This window comes from Danio rerio, chromosome 20 (assembly GCF_049306965.1).
Source record: "Danio rerio strain Tuebingen ecotype United States chromosome 20, GRCz12tu, whole genome shotgun sequence".
NCBI classification, from domain to species: domain Eukaryota; kingdom Metazoa; phylum Chordata; class Actinopteri; order Cypriniformes; family Danionidae; genus Danio; species Danio rerio.
The window spans coordinates 50,510,001-50,525,044 of NC_133195.1; the positions used below are offsets into that span (position 1 = coordinate 50,510,001).

At 36.4% G+C, this 15,044-nt stretch overlaps 1 protein-coding gene across 12 annotated transcripts in view; it reads right to left on the reverse strand.

Annotated features, from left to right (window-relative positions):
* Window positions 1–15,044, reverse strand: part of dtnba (dystrobrevin, beta a) — a 60,570-nt gene that overhangs the window by 28,329 nt on the left and 17,197 nt on the right. For 4 of the 12 annotated variants that reach the window (XM_068215383.2, XM_005168528.6, XM_005168527.6 and 1 more), the window contains exons 2-4: window positions 10,772–10,814; window positions 6,106–6,170; window positions 2,347–2,427 (exon numbers count right to left, since the gene is read on the reverse strand). In XM_068215383.2, coding sequence (XP_068071484.2) covers window positions 2,347–2,427; window positions 6,106–6,169 — 145 coding nt within the window. In that variant the 5' untranslated portion in view covers window position 6,170; window positions 10,772–10,814. 12 annotated transcript variants of the gene reach the window in all.

Sequence of the window (15,044 nt, forward strand, 5' to 3'; positions counted from 1 at the left end):
AGAGAAAGAGAGAGAGAGAGAGAGAGAGAGAGAGAGAGAGAGAGAGAAATGGAGTAGGCTACTTTCACTCTCAAACACACACAGTGAAATTGTGCACAGTTCATGAGTATTAAGTAGTTGGAGCTTTGTAAATACTCGCGATCGTCTCCCTCGCGACAGAGCGCATATGAGGTAAATGACGTCAGTAATAACCAATTATGATTATTACTGAACCGATACCGAATTGTCCGCGTCTGCATCGCGGTGCATCGAAGAAACGATTAATTTTGACACCCCTACAGTTGCTAAGCCACGATTGGTGGGTGGCGGTCTTTGGGTGTGGCTTAGCGAAGGGTCAATTGTGTGCTGGCATTTTATATTAAATGACTCTTTTACTTAATATCCCCCTCCCCCTTTAACAAATAAAGTTATTATTAGAGCCAGACAGAATCTGTGGACATTTATTGCTATTTCTGCGCAGAATTTTGTAAAACAATTGCGGATTTATGCGGAACAATATTGGGATTATTATAACTAAAAACTTAATATATGAACTCCAAAATAATACATTTTTAACTGTTAATGTTTATAATGCAAATCCAATTAGATCCACTTATTTGGTAAACAAAACATGTTTCTCATATAATATATCAACAAAAAACATAAAACATGACTTTACATACTGTATAGAAAATAAATCATATGAACATTTTCATATTAGTCAATAACATTACAGAAATGAATTTAAAAACCGAATAAATATAAATTTACACACATTTACACAAGTGAATAAATAAGTGTAAAAGTGAATAAATTATGGCCTAAAAATCTGAGGAAATCTGCAGATTTCTGCGAGCGCAGATTCCGTGTGGGCCTAGTTATTAGTAACTAATAAAGGATTGTAATGTAAGAATGTGCACCTTCTGTAAAGCTGCTCTGAAACAATAATTATTGTGAAAAGCACTATGCAATAGAGCTGCACGATTCTGGTTAAAATGAGAATCGCTTTTTTTTTACTTATAAAGATCACGATTTTCTGTAGATGTAAAATAAAAATTATTATGAGTAGGCTATTATTCTTGTTATTTCTCAAACATATGGTAAAACAACAATAATATTATGTGTAACTACTGTTGGTTCAAAAACTAAATTTTGTATTGACCTTATTCTTCGCCGACGAGCGGGCGCTGCCATTTGAATCTTTTTGGCACGAGACTTCCGGTCTCATTCACTTCCATTCATTTTTAGACATTAAAAACTGCTTGTTTCGTTGTTTGATGTTGCAAACTGATATTTCCTTGTTGTATTATTCTACTTGGTCTGTGTAGTCATGCAAACATTTGTTTGTAAAGCAAGTAGTTTGACCGTTTTTTCCCCGTTTATTATTCCTTGTCATTTCTCCCATAGGCGACTGAAACGGAAGTTCTAAGACAATCGCGAAAACAGCCGCACTTCCGCATTTGAGAATAAGGTCAATAGACTGAATAGTGAACTTTAACAGACTTGAAAAATTTCCTGGTCAGTAACTCACAGTAAAGTGATGACATCAGAATACAACTTTTCATAATTTTGATGTTGAATTATTGTGTTTGACAGATATGCTTGTCATTTGTCGTTGAGAACATTATTAAACCATTTATTCACTGGTAAAATCAGACATGGCGAGGCAGTGGTGCAGTAGGTAGTGCTGTCGCCTCACAGCAAGAAGGTCACTGGGTCGTTGGTTTGAACCTCGGCTCAGTTGGCGTTTCTGTGTGGAGTTTGCATGTTCTCCCTGCCTTCGCGTGGGTTTCCTCCGGGTGCTCCGGTTTCCTCCACAATCCAAAGACATGCGGTACAGGTGAATTGGGTAGGCTAAATTAACCGTAGTGTATGAGTGTGGGTGTGAATGGGGATGTTTCCCAGAGATGGGTTGCGGCTGGAAGGGCATCCGCTGCGTAAAAACTTGCTGGATAAGTTGGCGGTTCATTCCGCTGTGGCGACCCCGGATTAATAAAGGGACTAAGCCGACAAGAACATGAATGAAAGAAATGAAAATCAGACATTTCATTATCAGATTCCCTCCTGAATTATATTATTACATTATGGCTAGAGTAGTAATACTGACACTGTTAAACATCTATTCCCATGCACAACACTGTGTTCGCTATGAAAGAAAAAAAAAACATAACAAATGCTTGTCTTAATCATAACTGTAAAATGCCACATGATCATTTAAATGATGTGATGTCATTTTCACTTCCGAGTGCGGCTCATATTTTTTGACTAATAACCCAGAGCTGATATTTAAACTTAAAAACTGAATTAGAACACAAACATATTTGCAGCATCGCAATTCTTGTAACACTGGTCAGTTTTATTACTCACAGTTGCATTTCTTCTGAACGAATCGGAGCTTGCAGGCGGTGCGATACGTGGACAGCCGGATGGTGTCATAATTCTGCGTCTCTGAAGAACCAAAGAGAGAAAGTTTAGAGTTTATTGCCATATCAGAATCAATGGCTATTTTATAGCACAATGGATTATAAAAAACACTTTTTAGTACACCCTTTAGCTGAAAGGTGCAGTAGGTGATTGTCTTCAGAAACATTTTTTGTTGTGCTGGTTGAAAGTCTCTTCACAGTCCAATAGTAATGATTACAGTAAATGATCTAAATGTGTGTATATGTATTTTTATATTCTGGGTAAGGCATAAGACTAAAAAATGTTCATCCAATTAAATAGAGTCGGGCCAACATCTCTCATAATTCCGATAAGCAGCTCAGACTGTCTGTCAGCAAATGTAGATTCGGACTTCTGCGCATCTGTTCACGCAGATCCGCCATTCGCGCGTGCCCGTCTGCATAAGCGAGACAGAGCTGGAGAAATCAAATGCTGAATTGAAACTTTTAAAAACCTGAATCAGTATTGGAGTTACTTTAGCACGCTGGAGGAAGGACGACACCATGGCTGAAGTATTACTGTTGGACAGGTAATGTTCAGTTTTAAAACTATTTTAGTCAGGCTAAGCTTATGTTAGATTGTGTTCTGTTATGAATGACTTATATGCACAGAAGTGTTGTTCAGCTACTGAAATCTCCCGGTGAAAGATTGACGTGATTATTTTCAGTTTCATAAGGTCCGTTTACAGCATCTATAATGTAGATTTATATTTAGTTTCACAACAAAACACCAGTAAATAGCGCTATTCCGCCTAACCTGCTTTATTGAGCTGAAGTTGCTTTTATATTCACATTGGGTCATTTTTGAACAATGACAGCCTTCCTATACTGTTTACCGCTACTCTGAATATTCACTCTGTAATAGCATGTAAGTGTGGCTAAGTAATAAATGTAATTCCTGCACGGCGCTGGCACTAACTAACTAACTGGCGAATGACATGACCTAGAGGGTTGTCTGTCTGCTGTTGTGACGCGGTGCACGTGCTCACGATTTCAGGGGGTGTGGCTTTGAATCACAGTCCCTCCCCGCCGTCTAAAGATGCTATGCTAAGCGGTTAGCATTTTGGCAGATCACCTACTGCACCTTTAAGTACCAATTCCCACTATTATTTATTACCAGCTTATTATTATCATTACTATAGGTTGCTACATAAAAAAGTAAAGTATGATCTTTTTCTGCATCGCTTGTTCTATCCATTACCTAAACACAACTACTAACTATTAATAAGCAGCAAATAAGTAGTTAACTGAGCTAAAAGTCTTAGTTATAGATTTGATAATAGCAGGAATTCTACCCTAAAATAAAGTGTGACCAACTTTCATTTAATACATAGGCTTAAAGCAAAAGAATGACATGAAGACTGCAATAAATGAAAAATAAAGCATAAAATACAAATCTAAAACAACCTTGAAAATATTATTTGATTAAAAATCTAACATTTTTAAAGGATTCACATAAAAGAAATCCTTCTCATAAAAAAATCATAATAAAAATAGGTCATTACAAAAGTATGTTTTACATTTAGGATTAGAGATGCACCGGTCAACAGGTCAAGGACTGGAATCAGACGGTTTCCCGGACAATCAGTAAAAAGTAATAAACAGCAGAAAATTTCACATTTTGCTAATGTTACTGTAGTTTTGGAGAAAACTAATGTTTATTTTAATAAAATTTTGTATTTATTATACTGAATAATTTTCAAATACAATTTAAATAATTCTTTAATCAATGATTTATTTTTTACCAAATATAATAAATGTACTAAAATATATTATTTATCACCAAAAAAATTGAATAAAGTTTTTTTTTTTGCTTGTATATGATGTGAATTATAGTTCTTCAGAAAATGGGCACACTTATCAATAATCAAAATGGGCCAAAACAATTGCCATCAGTGCATCTCATTCATTCATTAATTTTCTTATCCGCTTAGTCCTTTTATTAATCTGGAGTCGCCACAGCGGAATGAACCGCCAACTTATCCAACAAGTTTTTACGCAGCGGATGCCCTTCCAGCTGCAACCCATCTCTGGGAAACATCCACACACACACACACTCATACACTAAGGACAATTTAGCCTACCCAATTCACCTGTACCGCATGTCTTTGGACTGTGGAGGACATCGGAGCACCCGGAGGAAACAAACCCCACACAGAAACACCAACTGAGCCGAGGCTCGAACCAGCGACCTTCTTGCTGTGAGGCAACAGCACTACCTACTGCACCACTGCTTCGCCCAGTGCATCTCTATTTAAAGAGCCCATATTATGGGTTTTTGAAAATTCCCCTCCATGTAGTGTGTAACACAGCTCTAAGTGAAGTGAAGTATCCAGCTAAGGCTTAAATCTGTTAGTGTAGAGTGTTTAAAACTGTCGATTCATCTATAAAAGTGTCGACTCATAGTGCTTCAAACGAGTCGCCTTGATACCGAGTCATTAGGTGTTTCGCCATGACGTACGAACGAAACCAAGTTATTCACGTGCACGCGCAAACCCGGGAGATTTCAAACCTGAGGCCCCGCCCTCTGACACAGTAACGCAGACACACACCCACAAACACACGCACACAAACATGCCGGTCGATTGAAGTCACACTGCAGATGGATATTATATCGAGTCTCTACCCAAAGATGAAACCTCAGCATTATAACCAAGCAGTTGGAAACTACTGGAAACTTTTTTAAAGGAAGTTTCAGTTAAAGGAAACTTGTTAAAGGAAGGATCAGTAAAGAGTAACTTACTGATGGACGTCAGTATGGGTTTCTTCCTCCATTTCTCAAGTGTAAGTACGTGCGATTAAAGTTGTTGCCTCGTTTACTCTAGCTTGCAAATGTATTTAGTTGTGATTTATTACTTGTAACTGCGTGTACTGTATCAGGTTAACTGGCTATATTCTCTTATCGCGTGCAAAGTCACGCGACGCGTGCTGCTTTGTTTACGGAGCTCCGTGGACGAGGGTAGTGTGTGTGTACGTTCGCTGTCGTCCGGAGGTATGCGTGTGTGTTTGTGTGTGTGCGTGCGCGTTGTCGCCCGGAGGTCTGTGTGTGTTTTTGTGTTTGTGTGCGCGGACGATGGCAATGTGTGTGTGTGTTTGTGTCTGTGAAAAGAGCAGAGTGAGACAAGCTTGGATATCTCCTCGACAGTTTTTGGAGTTTTTGCTCAATAAAATAGTTAATCGTCTGAATTTTCAAGTCCATCGACTGTATTTACATTGACCTACTGGCAGCTAAAATCCACGCCTAAACTATCGAGCGTGTATGAACTGTGATTACTTTTATATTGCTGATTAGCTGTTGTGCATTTTACTCTCTGACTGAAGGCAGTCGACCAATCACAACAGGCTGTCATCGGTCCAATCAGCGCAGATTAGCTTCGCGCTAAGGAGGGGTTTGGGAACAAATGAATCACTGGACGATTCATACAGGAGTCGCTGGGATAATTAGGTAAAAATAAATGCAGATTATAAGACCATGAAAGTGTTTTTTGACCTTGAATGCATATTAGAGACCCTTGTTGGAGACCCTTACAACCAAGATATGACCCTATTTCATGTATAATATGGGCTCTTTAAGATTATATTATAATACTGACATTTTGGACATTTTACCAAAAACCTAAACATTATATTCAGATGCATGAGTGAATTATCTGGGTTAATGGTCATCAAGTTTAAGGTCACTCACTCATGTCCATGAAGAGCTGCTTCCGGTCGGCCATGACACCGGCCTTCCGTCCCTCCTCTATCATCCTACACACAAACACACAGAGAAAGAGAGAAAGAAATCAGACATCAGAGCGTGATGGAAACAGTTCTGAACACTTGAAATGGTGGAGTATGAAAGCTCTTCCAACTGTGTTTTACTCATGTTTATGTATGTGTCGCAACACAAGTGGAGTTGAAGTGGATTTGTTGCATGATGCATACATTTTGAAAACTCTGCATGATGGTAATGGAATGATGTGTGTAAGATAGAGAGAAAGACATAAAAAGAATCTAAATATTTAGATATTTTATTACATCTCAAATAAACAAAACTAAATGAAGCCTCAATTTTAGCCTGATATAGGAATTGTGAATTATGGTGAATAAAACAAATGCATGGATTAGATAGAGGAAAATAATAGATATTCTTGCAAATGTGTCATTTTACACAATTAAGGAAATTATTGAAAGATTAAATTCAGAGTTTGGGAACCTTATTTCAGTAAAAAAAACTTTTTTTTTGCAAATATATATATATATATATATATATATATATATATATATATATATATATATATATATATATATATATATATATATATATATATATATATATATACACACACACACACACACACACTGGCCACTTTATTAGGTACACCTTGCAAGTACCAGGTTGGACCCTCTTTGCCTTCAGAACTGCCTTAATCCTTAGGGTAGGGTGCTTTCACACCTATAGTTCGGTTAATTTGGTCCTTACCAAGGGCAACAACTCATACATTGTAGCATTTTTCTGCGTTTTGGGTCCTTTTCACACTACACTGATTGATTTGGTCCGAACCAGTTGAAAAGAACCAAAATGCAGAATTTGACAATCCACATCACTCATTGGCCAGATGTTATTGAATGTATTTGCTAAACTGCTTTTCGATTGGTCAGAATTAACATGTGGGAAAATGCCAATGGAACTCCCACAAGTAAACAAACCGGCAGAAACTAAATGTCGCTGCATTGGCTGATTGTATCCCTGCTTATAATATACTATATAATTTGTATATATCACTTTAGACAAACTATACATTTCGAGAATGAAGCACACCTGCGGCTGGAAAACAATGTTTTAATGCATTGCAATCGGTGAAGGCGTTAGGAGGAGGCATGAAATAATTTAGCTAAAATGGACATGGTCATCTTCCACAAATACTACCAACGATCCATCAGGTAATGTTTTTCTCTCTCTCTCTCTTTAAAACTGCTGGTAAGCGCTGTCAACAAGTATTTTTCCTCCAAACCCCAAAAAATGGGACAGCGCATCGGACTACGGCAACTGGATTGGTCCAAAAGGCGCTGTACTTTTTGCGGTTGGGTCTGTTTAGTTCGGATCATGTTCTCACCACAAATGATCCGCTTCAGGATTCGTTTGAAAACGGACCGAGACCACCTCTTTAAGTAGGTCTCGGTCCGCTTTTTCGGTCCGCTTTTGATGCGCACTCGAGTACGATTGCCACATTCACACCTGCCCAAACGAACCGCACCAAGAGGGAAAACGAACTCTAGTGCGAGTCAACCCAACTAAATAATGCAGGTGTGAAAACACCCTTAGATTCGACAAGGTACATGTTCAATATTGACATGATAGCAAGTTGCTGCAGATTTGTCGGCTGCAGATCCATGATGCAAATCTCCCGTTCCACCACATCCCAAAGGTGCTCTATTGGATTGCGTCTGGTGACTGTGGAGGGCATGTGACTACAGTGAACTCATTGTCATGTTCAAGAAACCAGTCTGAGATGATTCACACTTTATGACATGGTGCTTTACCCTGCTGGAAGTAGCCATCAGAAGATGGGTACACTGTGGTCATAAAGAGATGTAATGTCAAATGTGGCAGCAAAAAAAAAAAAAAAAAAAAAAAAAAAAAAATCGACTCATCAGACCAGGCAACGTTTTTCCAATCTTCTATTGTGCAACTTTGGTGAGCCTGTGTGAATTGTAGCCTCAGTTTCCTGTTCTTAGCTGACAGGAGTGGCACCTGGTGTGGTCTTCTGCTGCTGTAGCCCATCCACCTCAAGGTTGGATATGTTGTGTGTTCAGAGATTCTCTTCTGCAGACCTCAGTTGTAACGTGTGGTTATTTGTGTTACTGTTGCCTTTCTATCAGCTTGAGCCAGTCTGGCTATTCTCCTCTGACCTCTGGCTTCAACAAGGCATTTGCACCCACAGAACTGCCGCTCACTGGATATTTCCTCATTTTAGACCATTATCTTTAAACCCTAGATATAGTTGTGCGTGAAAGTCCCAGTAGATCAGCAGTTTCTAAAATACTTAAACTAGCTCGTCTGTCACTAACAACCATGCCATGTTCAAAGTCATTTAAATCACCTTTCTTCCCCATTCTGATGCTCCGTTTGAACTGCAGCAGATCGTCTTGACCATGTCTACATGCCTAAATGCATTGAGTTGCTGACATGTGATTGGAAATTAATAGAAATTTACATTAACAAGCAGATGGAAAGGTGTACCTAATAAAGTGGCCAGTGAGTGTACATTCCATTTTATCATTCATTCATTTTCCTTTGACTTAGTCCCTGATTTATTTTAGAACCGCTACCTATTCCAGCATACGTTTTACGCAACCCAGTACTGGGAAACACCCATACACACTTATACACTCGTACACTACAGCCAATTTAGTTCACTCAATTCTCCTATAGCGCATGTCTTTGGACTGTGGGGGAAACCGGAGCACCCGGAGGAAACCTCCGTGCAGCCCAAAATAAGGATTAGATAAAGAAAACAAAAAACAAATGTGACATTTTAACCAATAAAACAAACCAAATAATAAACAATACATGATTAATTAACTAATAGTATCAACCTGAAATATCTACATAGTGATGTGTCAAATAAATAATACAACAACAACAACAACAACAACAACAACTCATTCCAGCTGACACAAAACTGAATTTCCCAAACAGTTGCATCTCAATGAGAACAAACCCAATCTCTCTCTGCTTACTGTGAAGCACTGAAGCATGTGTACACACACACACACACACATTCCTGCAGGGATTTGAGGGTCTCCGCTGAGACTTACCCATAATCCCCTGGGACACACATGCACAAACACTGACAACAGTAAAAGCACACAAAAGCTGATGTAAAAAGTCAAGAAAAGAAATCTTTCATCCATTGAATAATGTTTTGTCTTTATTGTCTTCAAATCCCTTTACATGTTCGGCACTGAAGCCCTCTTGAATGGGAATTTTTCTCATATACTATAGTCGGTTCAGAAGTGCAGCAAGTTAACGCTAAAACATTCCAGCATCCTGAACTCACATTAACACTCCTCACACAGACATGTTAAAAACCAATAACACACACAAACACAGCCACTTTGGCTGTGGGAATCAAACTAGTGTTGTGCTGATCAAGTTTCATTTAATGTTGCGTATCTGCCAATAACAAGTCCCGGGAATGATATTTTTCTAGAGCTAGCTACACTTTTATGTAGATTAAGGTCAGTAAAATCAATCAGATGTGAATGGAAATGTACACTCGCTGCATACTGGATGATTGTTCATTTTCACATTCTGCTCGAGTGCTCGTGACCAGAATTTTAGACTGTCGTTTAAATAATTGTTCTGTTTGCACAAGTTATTTTTTTATTTTTAAATAAATATAAATACATATTTATAAATACATAAATAAATATTTAATCTTTATTTAAATATATATTTTGAGGTTAATATTTGTTACAGGTCATCTCCTCAGGTACCCTCCTTTAAAATGTGGTTGTCAAGTATGTGCGTTATTTTCCCTTGAGAAATTAACCTATGATACACCTCAAAAGTCAGATGACTTCTGGCAGCTATGGACACCTTTTTGGCATGACATCAATAATTTCTCCTGATTTTCTATTCTATGGTATATATTTTTTTTGCTTCTAGCTTGACTATTATCCTGTTTACTTGTTTGTATATTTTCCCCTTTTTTTATTACGACACTGTATGACTAACACTGTATTTGTATGTGCTGATGTATCAAAATAACTGATGACTAATAAAAAAAAAAATACATATATTAAATAAATAAATAAATAAATAAATAATTGTTACAATCAATTTGGATCCCTGTTTTTTTCTGTTTTCTGTTTATTATTAAAGCATTTGTCAGCGCTACCAAGCTGACCAATCATAGAGTTTGTGCTATGCGTCGTTGCGCAGGTAGTTACATTTTTTGAGAGGAGCGTGTCGGCGTCAGCCACAGCGAGGGCTATACGACTGCGCAAAGGCTGCGCTGGAGCAAACGCATGCGCTTGAAGCAGTAGTATAAATCAGCCTTAAACATACCCAAACATGTGACCACACTTTTAGATTGTTGCTTAAACAATTGTTCTGGTTTGCACAAGTCCGTTTTTTATTTGTAAGTAAATATAAATAAATATTTATAAATAAATAAATATTTGATTTATATTTAAATATATGTTGGAGTCAATCATTTTAGATGCCTGTTTATTTTCCTTTTCTCTCTCCACACGTTAAAAAGCCGCTACTCATTTGAATTGAGAAAATATTCGTTTTTAGTCCTCTTATCACACATAAAGTGAATTTTATATGAAATCATGGTGAAATGCGGAACTACCTGATCTGTGCTGTAGGTCAGTCAGATGAGAGCATCAAGAGGCCTGAAAACAAGAGAGTGAGAAGTTCAGGAGTGTGTTTTCATCAACTCTATCACACATCAATGAATCAGCGATGATCATTCAGCATCTTTACGCAGATTTCCATTCCTTTAGGTGCTCATGTTTGTCAATCACATCTGCTCCTGTCACTGAGATGGGTAACACTTTAATTTGATGGTCCATTCGAGTATTAGTAGACTGTCCGCTTAATATCTGTTGATACTGCTCCTTCAACAGGCATTTAAATGACTATAAGAAACTTAGCAAGTACATATCAACTTACATTAACCTCAACCCCAACCTAACAGTCTACTTAAAATCTAATGAGAATTAGTTGCAATGTAACTTAGATTCAATAAAAAGACCATCAAAATAAAAGGTGACCATTAGATGCTACAAGCTATCGACATCAACATCCGCTCAATCGTGCACTTGTTTTATGGTATAATTTATGAACATGCAAGACTTTTCATTCATTATCTAGCTACTAAACTAACAACTACGACAACAGAGTGCAGTAAACTGTCAAATTTGAGCTACAATGCAGTGCGTTTCTGATGATGCATTGTATATTTCATTTAATGCCATGTCAGGATTTCAGGCAAAAGAAAAATAAGTCAGAAGTAAAATAAATACAATACAATTTCAGCAAACAAACACAAGTTATATGACATACTGTATGATTTTATTTTACATTAATAGAGTTGAAGTCAAAATTATTCGCTCTACTGTAAATTTTCCTTCTTTGAATATTTGCCAAATGATGTTTAACAGATCAAGGTTTTTTTTACAGTATTTCCAGTAATATTTTTTTCTTCTGGAGAAAGTCTTATTTGTTTCATTTCGGCTACAATAAAAGCAGTTTTTAAATTTTGTTAAAATCATTCTAAGGTCAATATTATTAGCCCCCTTAAGCAATATTTTTTTTTTTATTGTCTACATTGCTCTATTTTGACGGTCCATGCGCAGAGCGCAAAACGCAGGGCGCAAACGCTTTCAGGGCGTGTCAGGATGCGTTTTTGCTAATTTAAGGACGGGAAATCTGCCTTGCGCCGCGGCAGATGGTCTAAAAAGTTGAGTTTATTTTCTTAATGAGTTATAGGTGTGTTTTGAGAATAAACCAATTAGAATCTCGTCTCCCATTCCCTTTAAGAGTCAGCTGCGTCGTGCCAAGAGCGCATTCGCTATTTACAGGACGCAAAGTAAGTCTAAGTGGAAAAAATGAGCATTTCACTAGTAAACAGTTAACAGAAAACTGTTAAACAGAGCATCTACTGCGTGAGAATGAGAGATAATGGAACTACTTTCACATTCGCTCTTGGATAGGGAAACCTTTACGCACAGACATAAATTAGTCTATAAATAAATAATTTTGTTTGTTAAGCGCAAATATTCGTTTCAAAACTATTTCTAAATTCAGTTCTAATTTCCAGCAAACGAATAAATGAACAATAATAACAAAATGTCTTTAAAAACCTGAGTTATATCCTAAAACACATGCTGTGCCCCATATGGTCTAAAACCTGACAGGTGGGCAAATCTAAGCTTGTTTTTAATAAAACAAATATAAATATGGATATAATAAATAATACTGCTAATAATAATACCATTATACAAAAGCAAATTTTTATGAATGAACTGAAAAACCCTCCCGAGATGAAGAAGACATAAAAGCAGTGATTTTTTATATTTATGTAGGCTAGAAAATAATGTTTTGTAATATTTTAATCCTTTATATTTATATTCTATATCTATTCTTATTATATCCTATATATATATATGCCTAATATTTACATTTTTTCATATGTAAAGATATTTGCCTATTGCTCTCTTGTGTGTATTAAGCAGTGTGTAAGCGAGGTGCAACTCTGCGCCAGAGTTTAGACCGGGTTAGTTTTGGTCTAATGAAAAATCTATTATAGATTCTCAAAATAGCAACGCGCCAGCGGTCCGCCTCAGAACGCCTCCCTTTTTAGACCAGGACGCCTATGGGCGCAAAATGAGCGCTAATGCATTTGCTATTTAAACAGCGTAGCGCAACGCCTCAAAACCACTCTTGCGCCAAGCTGAAACTACCAAAAGACTACTGCGCCACGCCTTGCGCCACACTGCGCCAGGTGTATGATAGAGCCCTAAATGTCACTTTAAGCTGAATATAGTATCTTGAAAAATATCTAGTAAAATATTATGTCATCATACAAAAGATAAAAGAAATCAGTTATTAGAGATGAGTTATTAAAACTATTTTGTTTAGAAATAAGTTGAAAGTAGTCTTCTCTCCGTTAAACAGAAATTGGGGAAAAAATATACAGGGGGGCTAATAATGGAGGGCTCATAATTCTGACTTCAACTGTACATGATAAAAATTGTAAAACCGTCTTGGGCAAAACTTTGCTAAACACCTTTTTGAGCGATAGACCATAAAAGTGTTTTCTACAAAGATTAAAAGCAGGACTGTACTACAAATTAAATAAGATAGACAAACAGAGGCAATCACTGTCACTAAAACTTTACTGTGGAAAAGGCCACAGTACGTTTTATTTTTAATCAGTATAATTCAAATGAATTGAGTAGGCTAAATTGTCAGTAGTGTATAAGTGTGCAAGAGTGTGTATGGATGTTTTCAAGAGATGGGTTGCAGCTGGAAGGGCATCCACTGCGTAAAACATACACTGGATAGGTTGGCAGTTAATTCCACTGTGGCGACCCCGGATTAATAAAGGGACTAAAGTGAAAATAAAATAAACTTACAGCGCCACAAAATTAAAATTATTTAACAATATTTCAAAAAATAATAAATGATTATTACAAAAGCAGTTTCGGATTTGGTGTTTGATCAAAATCTTTCAGAAGTTTTGCTTTTGAACTGTTCCAGAATTGTCATATCAGTGCATCCCTGATTATTTGTGAATTGGTACTGTACAAATCACAATCTGACATTATCATTTGTATGCAAAACTTTTCATTGTGAATGAAAAAAAAAAAGCTATCACAGGGTTCAACGCTAAGGATTTTTTATACGGGTCCAATCGGGCCATTGGTTGAGATTTTTACTTGCCCTGCCAAACTTTTCACTGGCCCCACCAAAAAAAAAAAACTAAAAAGTTAATAGCTATTTCTTAGCCACATATTTTAAATAATGGCAAAATTATGCCTGTGAATCTAGAATTTAAACATTTTAAATATGTCAATAAATGTATAATGAGCAAAATTCTAGATTTTATGCAAATGAAAGAGCAGTATGAAAAATGTGCTGGTATTTTAATGCAATTCTAAATTTTTCTTATAAAAATGGCTTGCCAAACTGACAACTGTTATTTATTTATTTATTTTTTTCAGTTTCTTATTTTTGTTCCCGTGTAATTGTCTGCTTCTAAGACTTTAGAAACAGACGTTTTCTTTTAGCCTCATTGTTTAATTTTGCCGCCATGTTGGCATCTTTTTGCTGTACTGGTTGTTACCAGGTTACAAAAAAAAAAAAAAACATTGTATCATGTAATGCTAAACTCACTCTTGGCTACAAAAAAGCAAATGATGTTAAACAGATGTTTCATTTTTCAGTAATATGTTTTCTTCTGGAAAAAAAGTCTTATTTGTTTTATTTCAGCTAGAATAAAAGTCATTTTTATTGTTTTAAAGGTCAATACATTGTCTACAGAACAAACCAGTTATTGACTTGCCAAATTAACCTATCTGTAAAAAAAAAAAAAAAAACGTTATTTTACTTTTTTTTCCCAGCAGCTATGAGTTATTAAAACTATCATGTTTAGAAATGCATTGAGAGAAATCTCCTTGTTGAATAGAAATTGGAGGAAAAAAAATATACAGGAGGGCTAATAAATCTGACTTCAAAAATGCATTTGACAGACATTTGCACAGTGTATAAAATACAGGAATGAGCCGCTTCTTATTCTATTTTAAGACAAGTGACTAAACTGACAAATGAAGGCACAAGCAGTTCCAGCATGGCAGCTGATGCACTGCAGAAACACTGATTCAGAACATACTCAATCTGTCTGATGTACAGTTGAAGACAAAATTATTAGCCCTCCAGAGAAATTTTAATACTTTTCAAATATGGTATTTCCCATGTGCTGTTTAATGCAAGCAAGGAGGTCCTATTTCTTTCAGTTTATGTATAATAAAAGTAATAAAAGCTTTTTTTTTACTTTATTTAAGGTAAAAAAATAAATAATAAATAAAAATATATACATACACACACACACACACACA